The 23680-nt window shown below is 34.2% G+C and overlaps 1 protein-coding gene across 15 annotated transcripts in view; it reads right to left on the bottom strand.

The window, feature by feature from the left end:
- The window catches only part of RALGAPA1 (Ral GTPase activating protein catalytic alpha subunit 1), a 276848-nt gene that overhangs the window by 9468 nt on the left and 243700 nt on the right, over positions 1-23680 (bottom strand). For 8 of the 15 annotated variants that reach the window (XM_021941133.2, XM_021941142.2, XM_021941134.2 and 5 more), the window contains 3 exons: positions 22294-22421; positions 1222-1346; positions 621-651 (listed from right to left, as the gene is read on the bottom strand). In XM_021941133.2, coding sequence (XP_021796825.1) covers positions 644-651; positions 1222-1346; positions 22294-22421 — 261 coding nt within the window. In that variant the 3' untranslated portion in view covers positions 621-643. The remainder of the gene's footprint in view (positions 1-620; positions 652-1221; positions 1347-22293; positions 22422-23680) is intronic. The other 7 variants (XM_021941130.2, XM_021941131.2, XM_031668178.1 and 4 more) reach the window with 1 other exon arrangement.

Raw genomic sequence — 23680 nt, 5'->3', positions numbered from 1 at the left:
AACTAAATCTCAATTGAGAATTACAGTAACTTTTTTCCAAATAAATTAGGCTAGAAGTGTTGTGCCTTTTGAATTTATTTAATATAAAGAAAACTTATTTAATATAAAGAGAATTTGAAGGTTTATTATGATAAACTTCAAGCATATTATGTTCTCTTTTCCTGCTTTCCTTGAATACCATTACAACAGTCATCTTTGTATTTCAGGTGCCTAGTGAAGTGCAAGGCACACAGAGAGTTATCATTTGATGAGTTAGGATATCCCATAACAATGCAACACATCACAAAATACAAAGACACACTACTTCAGTTCAATAGTACTACTTTTTCATGCTGAGAAACAGAAAAAAAAAAGGTCAATATAACAAGGTGTAACTAATTTCAACCAAGGGATTCTATTATTAGTTATTTTTATCCCCAAACCATGTTAGTGTTTCATGCAGACCTGGGTTAGTCAGTATAATACTGGAAAAAATTTAGTGACAATTTCTGAAATGTTTAGTATGAACTGGACAGTGTTAAGTTTATTTATTGTTTAAGTTACAAGCTTAGAGCTTGCTAATTTTGAAAAAAGGAAATGGGAGAAGAACAGAGGGTGTTTTGGTTGACACTTTGTCTTACCTTCAGATAAACAGAACTGATATTTAATGATCTAAAGAGGGAAAATAAATGAAACAATCATAAGGAGTGCAAGATATTACAGAATAGGAAGGCCACGAGTCATTTATTTTCTTACTGATTTCTTCAAAATTATCGTAAAATGCAGTACCCTCTTACAATCTTTAATTATTATAACATGAATTACAATATCAAATACTTCTAAATCTAGACCAGTTATTTTAGCTTTATCTGTAAAATCAGAGATGATAGGGTGATATTTTTGGCCATAAAATTTGATCCTCTAAAGTTCAGAGTGCATGCTTAACTTGTATTTCTTTTGCAGATACTTCAGAAATGATTCCAGAAGATGCAAGAGTCATTGAATATTAGCTCATATAAAATGTGGTACATGTACTTTTATGAAGTTTGTTAACCTTTTAAGGAACTGCATTTAGGTAAAAGAAACCATAAATCAAATTTATAGGCCAAATTCAAATATTAAATAGTGATACAAAATTCGTATTTCAATGATTAGAATTTTTTTCAAGCAAGTTTTTAGAACAAAAGGGTACTGCATTTCAAGTTCCAATAACAAGTAACTAATACTTGCTTTTAATCTTACCGGCATCAGATGGTAAATGGTGGTAGGGAGCTGGAGAAAAAACCTGTGCTGCAAAATCTTCAAATGTTGTTGGTTCTAAGTGGTGCTGGACAATTGTTTGCAGGTACCGTGCTCTCTCCTCATAGCTGATTTCCTTTGGTTAAGGATAAACTTAAGTGCAGCTTATACTGGAAAAAAAATCTTATCAAAAAGGACTGCTATGATTGCTAAGCCATTACTTCTTAATAAATAGAATTATTCACTAATATTTCTTATGTATCATTAACAGTATGGCTTTTTGAAGTGCAAAAATACAGTTTTTAATGTACGTTTACTCTTCATGATCCCACTATAAATGACAGCTTAACAAGGAGACATTTATTAGATAATAATTACAATAATACTAAACTGCTGAAATGAAGGAAATTAACAGTTTACTTGAGAAAGGATTCAATTTCTATCAGGAGTCTAGGCTGAAATTTCTATCAGCCTAGGCTCATCTTATCTTATTAATCACATCTGCAGATTTACTCTCAAAAGCCACGCAATAAACATTGTAATGTTGCTTAAGATACTATGTCCAAAATTCTGTTTTTCATTTGTAAAGATTTATTGTGAAAAATTCCTACATATCTTCTTCTTTTTCTAAAATCCCTGCATTTTCTCAACAATTGTTCTCATTTTGAATGGAAGACTACTGTTGCTGTAATCCTCGAATAACTCCATGTGGTTAAGATAAATACATAGCTGAATCTGTATGCTGGGAAAAAATACCTAGTCAATTATAACACTGAAACAAGCAGGAATATTTGCAAAGAGTCCACAGGACTCCTAAATACTGTCTAACAAAGCATCTCCAGGGCACTGACACTGACGGAAAAATACTGTAGTTCCCTTTCACCACATTTTCTTCTCTGATATTATTGACAAGCAACCAGTACCTTGAAGTGTTGTTGCTTTTGAACAACCCACTCCAGGCTTCCTGTTTCAGCAGGCCTGATTGTGCTGTTAGCACAGAGAGGGCGAGAAAGAGAGAGAATATTTCTGTTGTTCACGAAAGCAACTATGGAAATGGCTGTCAAAATGTAGAGCAGCAGGCAGCAACATACAATTATCAGGAAAAACTCACATGCTGACTTCATGTCGTATAGTTCCTGAACTGAGAAATCAGTTAACCTTTCTTTTAAAACTTTTAAAAGTTTCCCTGTGGTACTCAGTGTGCTATGTTGACAGGCTTTACATAAGACATTTAAATAAGGATAATAAAGATTTGTCTACCAGTTCTTCTTTTTTTCCACTGAATTTTTCCCCAAAGTCCACTTTAATATTTCCCCTCAAAATTCCTTATTTTTAAAAATTGCTATTTAATTATTATATAGTTTTAAAATTCTAGAAATTGTAGACTAAGCCTACAAGACCCAAAAAATAATTTGAGACGAAGATAATTTTAAATAATTCAATGGGAGATACCACGGCCAGTTAATTATATTTACAAGTTTACTAAGAAGAGAAAAAAAAAAGTGTAAGAGTTAAAGGCAAGACTATATTCATTATGCACTTGGACTTTGATTGTGGTATCTTTTGCTAAGTGGCTTTTATATTACAATTTATCTGCTTCTATTACAATTTATCTTATGTATCAAATATGAAAATAACCTCGAATCCCAATTCCTAGCAATCTATTACTTTCCATTCTGTATACTGGGGATGAACTTCAAAAGAATTTTACCTCTGAGGTGGGAAGCAACAGGACAAGATGCATATTAAAATGATCAGCATCAAGGATTTTACATGAGGATAATACAGACATTTTTGAGTCTTAACATAAACAAGTAATATAGCACACTTTTAAAGGGGGTATATGGTTATAAATGGAAGAGGATGAAACTGATGGTACAATCTAAATAATACCACATATCTCACAACTTGTTGGAAAGTACTTTTTTCATTGGGGGAGATTCACAGCTGCCGAATTTTCTGCAGTTAATAGAGTCCTTTGATTCACAGCAGTGCCCCTTGTACAAAAAATACTGGCCTTTGTGTATTACCAGAAACTAATTTTCTATTTGGCTGAAAAGGGAAAAATGGGGTTATTGCTTCTCCCTCCTACAGAGCTTTTCATTATGCCTGATGCACTCAACTTCTAAGCTCTTCTGAGAAAAAAAATAACTGAAGAGGCAAGAGGTAGAAAAATGAGCTTGTTAGCACATTAGAAGTGAAGTATCTTGGTGGGCCCTAGAAATTCCCAGTGGTGTGTTAACTTATCACTCTATGCATGCTGGCACTGATAGTCTTCCAATTGATCACTCTCTTTTCGCACCAAAGGTGCTGCCAGGAAGCAAAGGCTGAAGGCCCACAGGAGAACAGTCTGCTATCAAAACAAGCTGTTTTTAAAAGTCTGCTTGAATGGGTAAAACGCTTCATGAAAAGTAGGGTGGAGACACCTACCTGCTTTTAAAAATGTTCTACTTTCAGAGGGCCTATAAATGAAATATTTTACCTTATTATATTTAGAGTTTATATAAAAATTAGGCAGAAAGAAAGCAAATGTTAATATTTCTAAAGCAAGGAGGATATTTCTAATGTAGTAAATTCATCAAAGCAAGAAAATGATTATCTAGCTAAAATACATTTTGCAGACTAATTCTACTTCCTTATACAAAAAGAAGCTTATAAAATGGAAAAAACTCTAATACACAGCTGTACAAAACTAAAATTATCCAGATATAACATATTCATTGTGTATAAAAAATATATTTAAGAAATTTACAATAAATCAAATAAATCTCATTAATGAAAACAATGCTTTCTAAAATTATTTTTAAAAGTTCAAGTCTAGGTGGCACAGTGAAGGGAAGCACTCATTAACGGTTGAATTTAAATGAAAAAACTACAGTGCTCATCACTTACTAGGTAAGTTACCTTTTTGGGGGGTCATCTACAGGAAACACTGTTAGCTTGGTAAAATAATTATATCTAAGGTAAATCACCTTCTAAAAGCTAAATGATCTTTATAAGTTTCCCAGTTTGATGTAGCAAAATTAATAAATAACAACATGAAAACAAGCCAACCCAATCTACAGGACATACATCTTCCCCCACTCCCCCCCCCTTTTTTTTTTTACTTCCAAAAACATGTATTAAGGAAATATAATAAACTCTAAGCACTTAAACCACAGTCATGGGTCCACAACGAGGTGCTTTTTGTGATTGAGATGATTAAAGTTCCAAACAGTGCTGTTAGAATCTGCAATTGTAATCATCCAAAGTAGTTAATTCCTATATCTCATTATAATAGGTTAGACACTTATTCCATAAAAGGCCTCTCTCTAGGGAAGAGTCATTAGTACATATACATTGAGTGGCACACAAACTCCACAGCTGGCAACAACAGGACAACTTAAGCTATAGTTTTATATGGTGAGTGCACGTTGCCACTGGCATTGAAATTAAAAAACTGAAATGGGTAGGATGATAAAAAGGTGAAGGTAAACAAAGAAATTCAGAACAAAAATTTAAAGTACAAATCTAAGTTGAAGTAAGCAGATTTTGGTTGTAAATTTAAAACAACTCAAGCCAAAATTAGCTAATAAAAACCATGTGATAAGGGACACTTTTAGCTCTTTAATACAGAACTAGCCAATCAAAAAATAAAAATAAAAAAATAACACACAGGTGCTGCAATCACAGCAATATAATTATCCACTAATCCTCCTTTCGCTTTCTACAAAAGGAAAAAAGGGGGGAAGGAATATTACCATTCTAAAAATAAGGGAACAAAACATCTATAGTGTAAAGAAATAAGTTTAAATCTAATCTGTAATTCATTAATATTAAGTTAACATCATTACATATTTTAGGTTATTACTCTTGATTTTAAGCTTCAAGACCAGCTATTAAGAAACTGGGTTCAATTTCAGACTGATCCTGGAAAGATAAGCATAAATTTTCTGTGCCATAATTTATCTGTATGTTAAATGGGGATACATCTGTAAGTTAAACAAGGATACCATCACCTGCTCACTTCATAGGGTGTTGAAGATAAAGGGTACAAATACAGGGTAACACAAAGTGCCCGGACACCTGTCCTGAAATAGTTTATTTTGACCTTTGGCTCACATCTTTGTAAATAGCAGGTGCTGTCTCTAGGAGGACAATTTTTGATGTCAATTTAAGAAATATACCTGTATTCATGTGCAAGAACTCTTTGATAATACTACTAATATTTCTTGTTTGTGGCATGTACAGAGAGAGGGACTTTTGACTTATTCTGATGCAAAGAAACTGATTTCTCATGGGGGAAAAGGACAAAAGATACTGCAGAAGGTTATGCAGTATCAAGTATTTCAACTTCATTAACACATAGAAGAATAGATAAAGGTAGATTTGGCTTTAAAGAAGCAACACTTTTCATTCTCCACAATAATTTTACTAATCTGGTAATTCTGAACTGCTCGTAGTGTTAGAAAAGGGAAAGCTTTCAGTTTTATAATTCCATAACACAACCAGTAGGCTGTATAAACATTCAGTTCAAATCTAATTTGTGACTAGTCTGAAAGAAATGGAAATGTGTGTGTATATATATGTGTGTATACATACGTTATACACAATAATGAATATAAGGTGTAATTTTCACAAAAAGGAATTATAAAAATTACAACTTGTAAGCAGACGTCAAAGATCTGTATAATTGCTTATTTTCCTTTCAAGTTCAGGTTTCATGTTTTATTTCCTAACCAAGAAAAAAACGATTGGCTCATTTTAAAATAAAGACAAGTATAAAGTGTTTATATCTGTGCTCAATGGCATAGTCTCAGGAATTTAAGGCCCATTCTGAAATTCTTAATTTAGTAAGCACTTCTCCACACTCATATATTTCTATAGCTTCTTTGTGGTTTCAGCACTTAGGAATTTTATCTCCCTTCTCTAGACAGAAGATTCCAAGAATAGTAAGCATAGGAAGAGGGAGCGTTCCAATAATTACTTAGAAATGGTGCCTACTGATTTAAAAATTTTTTTTGGAGAGTGCAACTTAAGTCATATTTGAGTTGTAACTTAAAGTAGCTGAAATCTGAGTACTACTTAAGTAGAGCAGATTAGAGTAAATTATTCAATACTCATGAAGTTTGTAAGGTTGATAGCCTGAAATTGGCTATGGTGAGTTTCTACATCATACATCTTGAAGATTGCTGCAAATCACCCACCTGCCAGGCCCCCCTTAGAGAGCTCTTAGGCTTGTTCGTCTACTAAATACACTTTCTTAAGAAATAGTTTTTGTCCCCAGTTCTCGGGGGGCAGATTTGGTGGTTCTTCAATGTTACTTCTTCACTCTAGAGACTAGTAATCCAGCCATTCTACTTACGTTATTGATATTTTAATTGTCCATTTTGTGGTTACAGGCTAGTGGTGAGACCAATGCCACAGGGACAGAGACCTTGTCTTCTTACCTTTATGTCTTCAACACCCAACACAGGGCCTGGTAGTATTCAATGACTGTTCATATCTTCTAGAAGGAATGAATAAAGTTGGTTCGATAGTGGATTAGGAGATGTCTGTTATGCTGACAGCCCCTTTCCTCTAATCCCCATATGGCTCCGTAAAGGCAAACCTTTTTGGGGCAAATATAGTTGGAACTTTCCTATAAATGGATTTAGAGTTTGAATCTTTCTTGTGAGAAAGATTTTGGTTCTTACCATGCCCCTTGATCTTGCTGGCCCTCTCTGGAACCAAAAAAAAAGGTAAATAAAGCACAATGTATAAATATGTAAAGTATTACATTAAGAGAAAAGAAAATTGATAATTACTTCTTTAAATCCTTATAATCTTAAAGAAAGATTTTTTTCTTTAGGCAATGTAATTATAACTCATAATTTAGCATTGAAACAAACATTTCCCCCATTGTTGTGATAATTTTTTTAAAGTTTAAAATTTTTTCATAAATTCTACAATGGTATGAGACAATGAATTTAGTCAAACTAATTCTATTTGCTTAAGTGGCCATTTATAGAGAAGGGAAAAAAGGGAAGAATAAGAAAATCTTTACAGGGAAAATTAAATGAAGTGTAATTTCAAATCATTTTAGGCAGATTTCCAAAACTGCTCTGTCTACCGTAAGAATAGAAGTAATAATACCCTTGAAGAATAACACTTGAAAAATGTTAAATATTCAGGTTTTTAAAAAGGCCACCTTGAAAGAAGTTATCCCAAGACAAGGCATCATTCATTGAGAATATTTAGGACAGTTTGAACTAGAGGAAAGATATATCCATCAACATTATTTTCAGGAAGCTTGGTAAAATTAGTTTATTTTACTAATGTTTATGGGCAGCAATAAGGCTTGCCTGAATGGAGAGTACAGAGATTTGCTTGGATAAACAAAGCTGCTGATGGATAGAGCTGGGACTAGAATCTTGGTCTTTTAATTAATAGTCCAATGCTTTCTCTACATCCAGTCTCAATGACCTGGGTGTTGTGTGGTGAAAAAGTAAAGGTATATTAGGCCTTTTAGTTATCTCAAAATAATGAATATTAGCTTAAATTCTAAGACTGGCAATTTTTGAAAGATGTTTGTTTACATATTAGTAGAGTAAAATACTATTTGCTATACTATAGTTTACTATACATTAGTGACTATTTACACAGTAAAACCCCTTGCATATTCTAAAATAAAAATTTGAAAACAAACCACATTTGGCACTTCAGTTTTAAAAGGCCTTGAAATATCTTTAAACATTCTGAGGCAATATCATTACACAGGGTCTTGAAAAAAGAATGAAAAATAAGAATTTTTTTGAGACATAGCATATGGGTAGATATATTTTGCAAGTACATCTCAAGGATCTCATGGTTATTATCGGTAGTAAAGTAGAAAATTTTCCGAAATACACAGGGTAATTAGTATCTCATGGACTAATATACACTGTTCATTTATAAGATGAAAGCAAACTATACTGCTTACCTTATAAAGCAAGATCTGATAAATTAAGATCTGGCAGAGGGAAAGATACTCCATTTCTTTCCTACTCTAACTAATTTCTTCCAGAAACATGCAGTCTAGTTCACATGTAGTAAAAAATAAAATTCCCCTAAACAAACTGCATGAATCTTGTTATTAAAATTGCTTATACTATGTTAATAAAAATTCTTCTGAAAGTCTGCAACAGGTTATGACAAATTATTGTCTATTTTTAAGATGCCTTATATTCATGAAATTCTTTAGTAGTTGATACTATCTACACCATGAAGGAAAAGCTGTGATTTGTCAGAGCAGACAAAGCTGGGCTTTAATCCATCCTTTTAACCATATTGCCAAGTCTATATTGTTTTCACTGCGTCTCAATTAGGAGACAGGCAGGACACCTGGTACTTCTTTATCTAAGTCCCATGGGCTGCCAGATGACTCAAAATCCATAACAGGTGCTAAGGCAGTGTGAGGATAGCCCTATTATTGAAAGCTGGAGTTGAATAAAATTTGGACCACATATAATTGCTCATAAATCAGTCAATTACTAAATGAAAACATTAAGTAAAAAGTTGATAAGCCCAATTCCACCAAAGTTTGTGTAAATACATTTAAAAAGATTAACCTTAAATAAATAGGCTTAAAAATTTAAACCCACCTAAAGGCTCTGAAAATCCTTCCTGATTTAATAATCCAATAATCATTGGTGGGTTTCAAAAAGCACTAATATGATTATCCAATATGTGTGTGTGCGTGTGTGTGTGTATATATATATATATTTATTCTACTTTCATGAAAGTTGTATGAAGCAAAACAAAAACTAGGTTATCTGGATTTCCAATTTAGTGAAATTATAATGTTCTCTCATTTAATGAAATTATAATGTCCTCTCATTCTTGGAAAGATCTACTTGGACCCTGTCAGAAGACTGCAAAAAGGAAAAAAAAACCCAAAAAACCAAATAAGTGAAATTTTACAGTGTACAATTACTTAAGTGTTATCTCTACCTAAATGTGCACTAATTTAATTAAGATTTTATTTAAGTGCTATAATTATTGGGAATACAAAAAAAGTGATTTTATTATCATAGTAAGTAGAAACAAAGTACAGTAAACTGTCATTTAAGACAGTGTCATAGAATCTATGATAAGCAGTACATTGGCTTAAACTAATGCACTATATGCCCCCAGGGAATGATAGGCTTAGAACTGGACTTTAACATCAAAATCTATCCATTAATCTTGACTTAAATACAATCTATTCTGCAGTAAAAGGAAGAATGGGCATTCAATGAATTACTGTTTTTGAAATACTGCACTGGTGCCCATTTACTAAAATTACTTAAGAGAACACAGGATATGAAATACTAGTAAATTTTACAGATTTACTGATTTTACAAAACATGCACTTGAATTTCCCCAAATCTAGCAAGAGCATCCCATTAAAAAAATTTACAGATTTAAAAGGTTTCTTAAAATACCTCTTCCTTATCCTATTTAAGAACATGCTGCATAAATTATAATGCTGCAATATAATTTAGTCAACTTCATTTCAGCTGAAAAGAAAGAATCATCTATGGGGGTCAGAATCCCTGGAGTCTGAAAATAAGCATTAATTTTTTTTTCAGGTTGTAGATCATTGTTTCTTTGCAACAGAACTACCCAACTGTTTGCTGATAAAGCTGAGTAGAAGAAAACAGAAAGTCCAAGAGAAGTATTTATATAAATATCAGGGCATACAATATTTCATAGAAAAGGAAACAACCTGCACATTTAAAAAAATCCAACCAGAGGGAATTCAGTGAGTGAGATAATCATACACGACTGAAATAGTTATGAGCTACTCATTTAAATGATAAATCCGGCATTTAACCTTAAGATATGCTCACTAATTTATCTTTAGTGGATTATTTTAGCACTTGTGTTACGCAGAAATTTAGTTTACATTTCTATACTAATATCGTTTATATGTATTCAGATGGTATTTGGGAATCCTAAAAAGCAAAAAGTAAATTAAACCAAATTTATAACCTTATCTGACATGTGAATTGTGATGATTTTATCCACTTCACCTCAATTAAATCCTTATGAAGATAAAAAGTTCCTTATTTTCATCTAATAAAAAAATAAGGCAAAACTGACTTTTGCTCTGCAATAATCTAATGGGCTAAAAACAGATAATGGCATGTTAATAAGGAATTACTACAGGTGGTTGCTTATATTCATTTGCCTTCTTTTTTGATAGTAGCTACGTGCTAAATAAAAGTCAACATTGTTATCAAGAGACTAAGTAAATGTAGAAACATCAGTTCTGCAACAGCTATTTTTGCTTCTTTTCTGAACAGCAATTAGTAAAGCAACTCCTTCCCCTCCTCCCTAGTGCTGTCAAGCTGTTCAGAGCAGTTTGCAACTCGACAATGGTACCATTGTGAATGCTCTCTGGGCTTCCTTCCCACAGAGAGTTAAATGGGCAGTTCCTGCTGCCCATGATTGGTGTCCAGTGAAATAATACTCAAGAGCCAGGTTTTATCAGCTTCACGCCAAAGAAGTGAAGCCAGGGAACCCAAGCCTTCATATCATACTGGACCATATGCCAACCCTGATGGCCCCAAAGGTTTATCACTAAGAATCAGGATCCATCATGTCCCTTGTGAAATTTCACTTCACATACCTTATGTGAAATGCAAAGCTTCACTAAAAACTGAACCTTCTTTACAATTGGCATGAACAGATGGACGGTAACAGTGGTTTGGCAAGCAAAAGTTAAGATTTAAATAGGCTGTATTCTAGTGTTTGAGAGGAATAGCAGTTAGAAGAAAATGGATAGATTTGTGACCTATAGTTTAATTTTAATTCCATTATTGTTATTAAAAATTTAATATCGAAAGGCCTATGTTTAGTCAATGAAAAGAATGAATGAAAAGCACTTCAGTTCCTATGTCAAACATGTTTAAAGACTAATTTCAGCTTTAAATCCTTTTTTCTTTGCTCTTTGAAATTCCCAAATAGCATCCGAATCTACAGTTATTTTCATATTTAAACAAAGAGTAGAATAAAACTTGTACATTATGTAGTAGGTGTGGTGAACAATAATGTGAGCGAAGCAGTGCACAGTCATCACTAACTGCAACATCATAGGGTTTTAATACAGAAAAAAAAAACAAAAACAAAACCCTCTTCCAGCACAGGTGAGAAGCTGATAAAGATAGAAGTAAACTTCAAGTTTGGTTGTTTTTAGGGAATACTGTAGTTTGTCTATGCCCTGATGGAGTTCTTTCTTCTCTTGCACTGTGATATGACCCAACTGTCCGGATTGGCATATGTGGACCACACTGCTACACTAAATTTGGCAAAACAGATAAGATGGTGGTAATGCTTTCTTTTGGTATTTTTGTTGTTGTTGCCATGAAGCCAATGTATTATAAGACTAGGACAAAAGCACTTTATTCATCAATAACGTGTGAAAGTGTAATAATGTGTAAAAACTCAATAATTGTATAAAAGTATCTCATAGGAAAAGTGTAAAGGACTGTTGTGCAAGAATGAAGAGTCTATTATGAATCTATCATAAGAAATATGAAAATCTCAGATGCACTTTTAAAAATGATACATACGTACAAATATTATCAAACATTTAGAGACCTTTTTAGTCTCATTGAGAAAATGCAATACTGGCTATTGGCCTGGCAATTATTGCTTAACTAATTATCATAAAAAAGACTTTATGAAAATAATGATCAATAAACATTTTGGAAAGGCTCTGCTAGAAAATGAAAAATAAGAAATTCAAGCTGTAACTTTCGCTAGTCAACAGGTAAAAAACACACAAAAGCAGAAGGAACTGTTACCTTAGACACTGGCTGCCATAAAATAATCAGTAGCATTAGAAAACCATATTTATGTTGATTTTCTTTCTGCTTGACTATATTATCTGGTTTTGACCTACTTCTTGATCTTTATCTGCTACTGCTCTTCCCTTTATATCATCCAGCAGTACTGAACACCTTTTATCTCTTGACCATATCACACTTTTATGCCTCCATGCCCACTTCTTACCCCTAAAAACTCTTCCCTGACCATATCTGCCTAGAAAAGTCCCATGTGTCTTTGAAATATTAGCAGAATTCTTCCATAGTAAAGCCATTCCTCTAATTTCTATCCCATTCTCTCACCCTACTATCCTCTCCCACTTAAAATTAATCACCTTTACCATCCTACTTGGTCTATATCACTATTGCTGAATAACCCCAAATTGCTTAAGTTTATCATTAGTGCATTAAGTTCTTGGTAGATGATAAAAATTGAAAATATCTCTAGAATTAAAACAACGTTAACCGAAATAGAAGTTGGCCATGTAATGAAGCCATTTTGGTGAGCTCCCACAGTTTAACTGTTATTGGTCAATAGTAGTAAAACCTTAAAGACTGTCTCTAGAGACCATTAAGAGACAATGCTATTTTCAGACAGAATAAACCTTCTTTACTATTATCACAAAGTTATTACATATCAGAGATTCACATTTATTGCTTTTTGAAAGGACATGGATTTGCTACACCAAAACTACCATCTTTACAGGTATGCAGTACCTTTGAAATACAGTAACATCGGCAGGGCGCGGTGGCTCACACCTGTAATCCCAGCACTTTGGGAGGCCGAGGCAGGTGGATCATGAGGTCAGGAGTTTGAGACCAGCCTGGCCAACATGGTGAAATCCTGTCACTACTAAAAATACAAAATTAATTAGCTGGGTGTGGTGGCAGGCACCTGTAATCCCAGCTACTTGGGAGGCTGAGGCAGGAGGATCACTTGAAACTGGAAGCTGGAGGTTGCAGTGAGCCGAGATGGCACTCCAGCCTGGGTGAAAGAGCAAAACTCTGTCTCAAAAAAAAAAAACAAAAAAACCAAACAAACCCCCCCCCACCACACACAGAGTAACATAATCAACAGGCATATACTGCCATTTTGAAAAGAATAGCTAAATAAATTAAAACTGACATAATCAAAAATATACTAGAGTCACTGGAGAAGTGTGGCACACATATGAGGCCCCTGTTTAAATAATTACTCTGTATACACAGACTACAAAGACTACAAGACTTGGCAGCAAAACCCATGACAAGGGGATGTGTAAGCACAGCAAAAAGTTCTTTAATTGTAATGCCAGTCTTTAATACAGGAGTTTTTTGTTGTTGTTGTTTTGGAGACAGAGTCTTACTCTGCTGCCCAGGCTGGAGTACAGTGGCGCAATCTGGGCTCACTGCAACCTCTGGGTTCAAGCAATTCTCATGTCTCAAGCCTCCTGAGTAGCTGGGATTACAGGCGTGTGCCATCATGCCTGGCCAATTTTTCGTATTTTTAGTAGAGACGGGGCTTCACTATATAGCCCAGGCTTGTCTTGAACTCCCGGCCTCAAGTGATCTGCTCGCCTTGACCTCCCAAAGTGCTGGTACTACAGGTGTGAGCCATCGCGGCTGGCTGAATACAGGAGATTTAAATCCTCCAATTATGGAGCAGATTGTTAGGTAAAGAAGAATGTTTGTCTGCTCTTGGAGCGATCCTACTACAATGGTTACTACCAGTAGCACAATGGCTGTGAGCATTTCAAAGACCACAAAACTTGGATCACTTAGCTGGTGAGACATTTTATTTGAAGAATTATCTTTTCTTCTTTTGAAGAGAATGACCATAACTATACATCTTAGTTGATTTAACAATCAATTTGACTTAACAACTAATCAATTTAACAACTAATCAATTTGTCCATGATATGTAAGATGTTCATGGAAAGCATGAAGAACAAATGGCACAAAATTTTAAGAGATCCTAATGGACTCACTAACATAGGTGGTACAAATGTTAAAGCAGCAAAATCGGAAACCTTATCAGTATCCAGACTCCCATGGCTTCCCGCTACTGCTCTCCTGTTGCTACCACTTTCCTTGCCTTACAGCAGGAAGTGTGAGCCTTCAGGGCTCAGCCTCATGCTGCCTCCTTCTTGGAGGGGACACCAAGATGTATCCTCCCCAAGCCATCTGCCACTGCCATCAAGTCAGAGGTGTCTTAGCTCATTTTTCTCCCTAAGAGATCTCCCAACCCCAAATGAAGTGAAAACCCTCATTAATGATGTCTGAAAATTATCTTCAGTAAACGATAATGGTCTCTAATAAAAATATACTACTGATTAAGTAGTCAAAATAAAACACCCTTGTATGTGTGCTAGTCTGGCTTATTCATGTATAAGAGGCAATTTTCACTGATCCTAGGTTTCCTCTTCTTACCTACCCAGCAAACTCTTAAGAGTTGTAGTCTAGTCTAATACAAATCACAAACTATAAGTTACTACAAAAAATATTTGGGGGTTTTTCATTCTTAAAAGAATCCATGGCTGGGCGTGGTGGCTCATGCCTATAATTCCACCACTTTGGGAGGCCAAGGCAGGCAGATCACGAGGTCAGGAGATCGGGATCATCCTGGCTAACACGGTGAAATCCCATCTCTACTAAAAATACAAAAATTAGCTGGGCGTGGTGGCATGTGCCTGTAGTCCCAGCTACTTGGGAGGCTGAGGCAGGAAAATTGCTTGAATCCAGGAGGTGGAGCTTGCAGTGAGCTGAGATCGTGCCACTGCACTCCAGCCTGGGCAATAGAGAGAAACTCCGTCTCAAAAAAAAAAAAAAAAAAAAAAAAGAATCCCTGCTAAATATAAACTTCAAAAATATAGATAATAAATACATCCACCTTGTTCTATTACAATAAATTACTAGCCATCTACCATAGGCTAGGCACTGTGCTTGAAGTTAGTGAAACAAGGATAAGTAACACTTGATAATATGTACACATACAGTAAGTACTATAACAAAATGTTTTGAGGCAGTGTAAACAATAGTTTTGCATAGTAAAGGAGTTTTTTTTTTTTTAAAAACAAAGGATATTTGGGTCATGAATAATGAGTATGTTAGGTAGAAAAAGTAGAGATGGGCATTATTGGGGTAACAACATGGGCCTGAAAAAGAGCACATTCGGGAATAATGAATATAACTTAGCTGGACACATAGTGTGCCCTGGGCATCAGTGTGGTAGGAGATGAGGATAAAGATGGGGGATGGAGCTGGGGAGGAGTACAGGTATATTTGACAAAACTACAGTGAGAAATGTAAGGGTAGGGAGGGTAAGGTAAAAATAATTGCTTCCAGGTCATCAAAAAATTTAGACTTGTTTCAACAAGCAGTTAAGAGCCATCATAAGTCTTTTAGTATACAGATGTTTCTTGACTTACGATGGGGTTACATCCCAAAATACTCATCATAAATTGAAAATGCATTTAATACACCTAACTTGCTGAACATTATAACTTACCCGAGTTATAAGATATAACCTTACAGCCTACTTTAAATGTGCCTGGAACACTTACAATAGCCTACAGTTGGGCAAAATCATCTAATGCAAAGCCTGTATTTTTTTGAGATGGAGTTTCACTCTTGTCACCCAGGCTGGAGTGCAATGGTATGATCTTGGCTCAGTGCAACCTCTGCTTCCCAGATTCAAGCAATTCTCCTGAATTTTGAATCAAAATTCAAAATTCTAAGTACGATTTCCACTGAAATAGAAATTGTACCATCATAAAGCTGAACCATCCTAAACTGGGGACTGTCTGTACTAAGGTTTGCATTTTAGAAGAATATCCCAAGTGTCAATGTAGACAATAATAATGATAGCATCATTAACTCCCATGTAGCTACCATTTTCTGAACTCTTGCTACATGACAGATAGGTTACCTAGTGCTTCATGTGGATAATTTTACTTAATCCTTACATTATCCTGAATTTGGTACTATTATCCTCTTTTTACACATTAAATTAAGGATAACCCATACTTATTGATGTTATCTTCTGAGGAAATAATCTACAAAAGACAGTAGATACATAAAATTATATAGTTTCTCAATAAACTCATTTTCTTCTAATGTGAAATGGCAACAATACTGACAGACCACCCCCCCCAAGAGGTTTTATAGTGTTTTATCATAACGAAAGGCAACTGCATTAGCAGAACCAATCAATTCCATTCCACTTAGTTTTGGCTCTCCTACTTTGCAACAGGTACTGTACATTTGAGTAGTAGAGCTTGAGGGATAATAAACTGTGAGTAATTGAAGAATAATCACTGACTTCTGGTAATCTGCCTGATCAAGTTAAATAGAAACCCAATTCTGGTATTTAAGGAAAAGTCAAATCTAAACAGATTAGAAGAAATCAAATAATACTAGTTGTGGGAGGAAAGAATATTCTAAATCGAGGAATAAAGTATTCTTTTAAAATGCCATTTAATTATATAATATCCCCCATACTGTTTATTTCAGAATATTATACTTATATAATATACATATATGCATACATACAAAGCCTTAAGACTATAAATAACAAGAATTATAACAGACATGTTGCATTTCATCTACTCAAACCCCACCTTTTGAGGCCCAGATTTTCTAAACATTCTTTCCTGATTTTACTCCAAAGTAATTTCTTCTTCCTTGGAACTTTTATAGCATTTTATCTATAACCTTACCAGGAAACTTTCATTTAATCTTCTATTATAATTAGTAATGTATATATTATTCTCTCCTTGTTAAATTAAAAGCTTGTGAGGATAGGATTACTATCTGATTTGTCTTTTATCCCTCTCAAAATCTTTACTAACTGTGTAAGTGATCAATAAATATTTTTGAAGGAAGAAAAATTACAATTTTATTTCTTGACTTGTTGATAGTTAAACTGTAATAATTCATTACCTAGTACATTTATGATTTATGTACTTTTCTCAAATTATAATTTGTAATAAGGATAAAAAGAAAAGAAAAACAGGATATGTTGGTTAATTTTATGTAAACTTGGCTGGGTCATGGGACCTAGTTTTTGGTCAAACATCAGTCTAGATGTTACTGTTATATTTTATAATATTAATATAACAAATATTATACTCATAATTACTGTATAATACTGTTATATTTATACTGTTATAGTTATATTTTAGATTTGATTACCATTTAAATCAGTAGACTTTGGGTAAAGCAGATTACCCTCTATAATGCAGGTGGGCGGTCCCCTGAGGAAGGACAGAATTCTGCCTTCAGACTCAGACTGCAACATCAACTCTTCCCTGAGTCTCCTACAGATTTTGACCTTGACAGCCCCCACAACTACCTGAACAAATTCCTTAAAACAAATCTCTTTTCTCTCCCTTTATATATATATCCTATTGGTTCTGTTTCTCTGAGAACCCTCAGTACTACAACATGATTATATATTGCAAATTCTGCAAATTTCTATGTATAATAAATCTCACTTAAAAAAAGAAACAGTATTTACCTAAAAGTATCATATTTAACATTTGTATATTCAGAAGTCATAGTCAAAATGTCTTTAGGATCAAAAGAAATAATTGCTTTAAAATTTTTATTTAAGAATAGAATCTATGATGGCTGAAGTCATGAAATTAATAATTTGGGATTATGATTCCCACTGCAAAAAACAGAAACAAAAAACCATGAACACTCTTTCAATAGGTAGCTAATAAATGATGGCTAGAATTAAAGCTGAAACACTTCTCTGGTCCAATGGTTACACAGAATCTGCTTGGTTTTCCTCCCCAGTGTTGCATTTCAATTCTAATTGCATGATCAAACTAACAAATTAAGCTCCAGACCCCTCCCCCGCCTGAAAAAAAAAGTACCTAGCTGACAAAATCAAGGCTGTAAGAAAATGCTTTTCCAGTACAAGTAATGTAAGAAACAAATGAAGTGAAGGAGAGGTTTCAGCTTGAAAGACAGTCATCAATATGGACAGATTACTGTAATTCTGGCTGCCGGCATGATCGATTTGGGTAGCATATGACAATCAATATTGCCCCAGTTAGTGAACAACATTAGATTCATGGTTACAGAAGATGTTCCTAGGATAACATTTAAACTGTATTTAATGATCATAAATAGCACAATTTATGCTGTGGAATCTTAGTGGGTACTTTTATTGGGCATAAAATAACTGACACAGCAGTACAATTACCCAAATATAATCAAGTTGATTTTTTTTTTAATCCCTTCATTTCTTTTATGAGGAGTAAAGGATTAACTGCTGGTTTCCAAAGCCTACTTGTATCGCAATTTCTGTTGTAATTTATGTTAACTAAATTGTTGACCAATTTTAGAATGCTTCATTTTTTCCTTAATAACTTAATCTGCTATTTCAAAAATGTACATCTTAAAATTTAATACATTATGTTTCTGAAACAAGTATTTATTTAAAATTAAGACAGATGTACCTGCATTTCAATATCTTAAAATACAAATGTCTAGTTGTTTATTTATAAATGTTCATTTGAAAATCAAATCATCCACCTGTATGAATTTCCCCCCAACATTTAGAATATAGAACTTTGTACATAATATACATATATATTTATAATATATATATGTAAGTATGTATTAAGTAGAGATACTACTAGCCTTTGCTGCATGTATATACATACTACACTAGGTATATATACTACACCCAGGTAGTATGGGAAAACAACTTCCTGTAGTTTCTAAACTCAAGATTCCAAGTCAAGAAAAATTTTTTGATCTACCTGATTTAATGTATTTACTCTGTGTCCCAGAAGTAATTTTGCTGGTAGAAAACTTCAGATTTTGTGTTTAAATAAAGTATTCATGTTTACTATTTTCGTCAATTTTCTCCAATGTGGTATCTATTACATCTCAGCAAGATTGGCTATTAAAAACATGATGAAGTAGGCCTGAAAAATCCAACCCAATCAATCAACCTACCAATCAACCAAACATAAAAACCCAATTAGGCAGTTCCCTGGTGTTGGGTAGACTTGTTTTATATTGACTGTAATCTTTACACATAACAGGATTAATCATTGCACAAAATAATGTAACTTATGATTACATTTACTAAGTACATCCGAGTTCATTAACTCATTTAATCTTCACAACAATTCTGAGATGGTTATTAGCATCTTTTTTACAGTTGAAGAAAGTGAGGTTCAGAGATTCCGTGACTTGGCCAAGATCACAAGGCAGAGCTTGAGTTAAAAATTAATGCTTTCTAACTGCAAAGCCAGATTTTATATACCTCTAGTGTAATATGAAGTCTGAAATAGAAGACTATGAACTGGGATGTAGAAAAAAAATTAAGCCATATTCCCAAAACTCTTGAATTTGCATTTTAAAACTACTTGGTAAGGAGTGGATCTTAAATGTTGTTGTACCTCAGGTCAGAAAGTCTGTGCTTGTTCAATAAGTTGAGTTCCTATTTTATGACATAAGAGGCAAATAGTTTTGTATTACAATCTAATCGATCTCACCACTTTCCAAAAAGACCTAAGACATTTATTTACACAAGAAAGTGCAAACTCTTCCATATCTACCTCTGCACTCCACTTTCAATTGCACCTTTAATGAAATGACAGAGGACACTAACTCTCAGAATGGACATTAGGATACAGTGAATTGTGAAAGAGGCAAAAGTCAGAGAGTAAACATCCTTGATGAAGCTAACAGAGTGGATAAAGTTTATGGGTAATAACCTGTATATTCCACATAAGATTAGCTACTGTTCTAGAGATATTCAAGAGACAACAAACTGAAAAGTATACTCCAGTAAACAGATTAAAACTACAAAGCTTTTATGGAAGTACAGGTTGAGTATCCCTAAGCTGAAAATCTGAAATCTAAAATGCTCCAAAATCTGAAACATTTGATTTCTGACATGACACTCAAAGGAAGCATTCGTTGGAGGATTTCAGATTTCAGGTATTCAGATCAGAAAGGTTCAATTAATTTGTAAGTATAATGAAATTTTCCAAAATCCAAAAAAATCTGAAATCTGAAACACTTCTGGTCTCAAGAATTTCAGAGAAGGGATATCCAACCTGTATTACAATGACATGAAAATCAGAATAATAAAAATTTAGAAAAAGTAGATTAGGAAAGTAAGAATTTGTCAGTAAGCACCTTGTTTTGTTTAAAGGAAAAAGATACTGTATCTAGGGAATGATCCTGTAATTCCTAAAAAAGGCACATGGTATGTGTGGACCTTATAAATGGTAAGCTGTGAGTATGGGTTTCATGAATCATAGTTTGTCCACATCTGGTGAAAAGACTCAAGATTCCAGGCCCCAAAGGTAAAGGAAATGAAACATTGCTGGCTGAGCTCAGCAGGGTTTACAAAAACTCAAGGGTCTTCTTGAATAGTTCCTCCTGATGCTTCAAACAATCAACAGACAATATAGTCTTCAAAATAATCTTCAGAAACAATCAATAGACTGTGTAGTCAAAGACAAGTGACTTAGAAATAAACTCGCTATGTCCATACTACTCACTGAACTTGCCTACTGAAATTTCTTTTCAATTGATAAATCTCTATTTAGTGGATGTCTCCAAATTATACTTTTGTTAACAATTCAAGGTCCATTTTAGTCCTTATCGTTTCACTAAAATGACTACTTCAAATACGAGTTTTCAATTTAAAGTAAGTGAAGATATAAATGCTATGAAAAAGAAGTACCACAGAAATGTCATTAAGCTTCATCAGTGTAACATACCATGATCCACCTGCAATTCCATTTCACTGTGTCAGAATACATGAGAAATTACAGAGTAATCAGATTGCTTAAGTCAATTTTCATCAAAAGAAGAAAATGTACATGGTAGACTATTAAGATAATAAATCTATTTCATGTGGACTGGAACATAAGATATTTTTAAAAACTTTCCTTTAAAGCTTATCATTTACAGTTTATTATAAAAAATAAAATGTCTTAAATCATATAAAAAAAGCATATGAAAAACATAAATAATTCATTTTAGAAAGGAATATCAGAAAACAATTTAAAATTTAAAACTTTGTGTATGTTGTGTGCCAGGCACTGTTTTAAGAGCTTTACACATATTGACTCATTAGTTGTCATAACACCATGAGCTAGATATTCTTATCATTCTCATTTTATAGACAAGAAAACTCAGGCTCAAAAAGGTTAAATAATTTTCCCAAGGCTACACAGCTAAGAAAGCATGGCCAGCATTTGAGTTTAGGCAATCTGGCTCTGGAAGTTATGCTCTTAAATATTCCACATCTTCTCATACCTCCATGTCTCTGATTATGTTGTTCCCTCTGCTTGGAAGGCTCTTAGGCTCATCCACCTGATTAACTCTTATTTGTCCTTCAAAATTGCTACAATCCTCACTTTTTCAGAAGTGTTTCCTGACAATACCACCCCATCCAGGTGAGAGACCCCTTGTTACTATACTTCTGGAATACCTGCCCATATCTCTATTAAAACATGTATGCTGAACATAGTATGTTTCCCCAACTAGGTTGAATTATTTGCAAAGACTGTTTTGATTATTTCTGCAACTCCAGAGTAGTAGAGTACCTGACACATAATGAGACTCTAATTAACCAAAAGATTAGTACTGATTAAAAGTATGTAAAAGAGGGCTGGGCACAGTGGCTCAGGTCTGTAATCCCAGCATTTTGGGAGGCCGAGGCGGGCGGATCACCTGAGGTCAGGAGTTCGAGACCAGCATGGCCAACATGGTGAAAACCCGTCTCTACTAAAAATACAAAAACTAGCTGGGCATGGTGGTGGACACCTGTAATCCCAGCTACTTGGGAAGCTGACGCAGAAGAATTGCTTGAACCTCGGAGTCGGAGGTTGCAGTAAGCCAAGATCTCACCATTGCACTCCAGCCTGGGTGACAAAAGTGACACTCCATCTCAAAAAAAAAAAAAAAGGCATGTGAAAGAAAATATATCATTCAAATATCATAAATGCTCTAACATTGGGGAGGAACTCCACAATCTATACATCAATAAATAGAGAATCAGGCTGGGTGCAGTGGTTCACACCTGTAATCCCAGCACTTTAGGAGGCCGACTGAGGTGGGACAATCACTTGAGCCCAGGAGTTTGAGACAAGCCAGGGCAACATAATGATACTCCATTTCTACAAAAATTAATAATTAAAAAAACCTAGAAAATAAAAGGCTTTAACAATACATAAGAAATATTTTCCTTTGTAAGTAGACATACATTAGAGTAGAAACCATTACGTTAAAAAAAGGATACAAGTTTTGATACAATGGAATCAGCGATTTCAGAGCACGGCTTGCATTTATAGCTGTTGCTCTAACCATAATGGGTAGAACCTTTCCATTCACAATAGCACCATCAAAAAGGGGACCAAAGAAGGGAACCTGATTGAGAAATCAGAACATAATTTTATATTCAAATTATAGACAGATTGTAAATAAGAGCAATTAAGACACTTTGTATCCAAAAGTATTTTTGCTGCTGCTTTAGTTCTTCCTTCAGTAAAAATACTATTTGAATTCAATTCTTTTCTGTGATGCGTCACTCATACTAGGACAATAAACAAAAAATGCCAAAGGTTTATAGGGTGTCTATTCAAAAGAACTATATTCTTCATGTAACTGAGTAAATAATTTACACACTTAGCCAATTTTCAAATTTTGCTAGTTTCAGTTGTATACAAAAAGTCAACACTATAGCCTAGAAGTTAGTTCTTCATTATTTTTGTGTGACACTAGCTTTACTACAGAACCTAAAATCCTTATTACATAGTTTACTAGAAAAAAATCTATGTTTTGATAATTAAATGTTATTTTTGTGAGGTGACTCACTCGCGGTTTCAAAACTTAGAAATTCTGTTTGAATAAGGTTGGCATAAATGGCAGCTGAAGGCAAGGACATAAGCTCTGGATAAGATGGTAAATATTTTAGATTTTGTGGTCACATGTTCTCTCTGTTGTATATTCTTCAATTTTTTTTTTTTTTTTAACTCTTTAAGGCTGGGTGTGGTGGCTCACGCCTGTAATCCCAGCACTTTGGGAGGCCTGATCACCTGAGGTAGAGAGTTCGAGACCAGCCTGACCAAGATGGTGAAAACCTGTCTCTACTAAAAATAGAAAAATTAGCTGTGTATGGGGGCAGGCACCTGTAGTAGCAGCTACTCTGGAGGCTGAGACAGGGAACTACTTGAACCCAGGAGGCGGAGGTTGCAGTGAGCTGAGATTGCGCTACCGCACTCCAGCCTGGGCAACAGAGCGAGAGCAAGACTCTATCTCAAAAAAACCAAAAGCCAAAACAAAACCAACAACAACAATCAAAAACGTCTCTTTAAAAATGTAGAAAACCCCAAAACCAAAACCGAAACATTCTTAGCTTGTGGGTTGTATGAAACCAGGCTATGGGCCACAGTCTGCTGACCTCTGGTTTAGGTGAACCCTGAAGAAACCTAAATTCATACATAAGAAATTCATACATGAGAAACAATACAATTCAAGGAATTCTGAAGATTCATAATCAATTGTCAAATGCAGGTTTTCTAGAAACTGAAGAATTCAGTTTAAAAAAGGGAAGGAACACACCAAAAATACTACCAAATTTTTATTATCCTTGAAGAAAATATTTCTGCAATAGTGTGTTTGAATTT

The sequence above is a fragment of the Papio anubis genome, chromosome 7 (genome assembly GCF_008728515.1).
Source record: "Papio anubis isolate 15944 chromosome 7, Panubis1.0, whole genome shotgun sequence".
NCBI lineage: Eukaryota > Metazoa > Chordata > Mammalia > Primates > Cercopithecidae > Papio > Papio anubis.
This window is presented reverse-complemented; position numbering and strand designations above follow the sequence as displayed.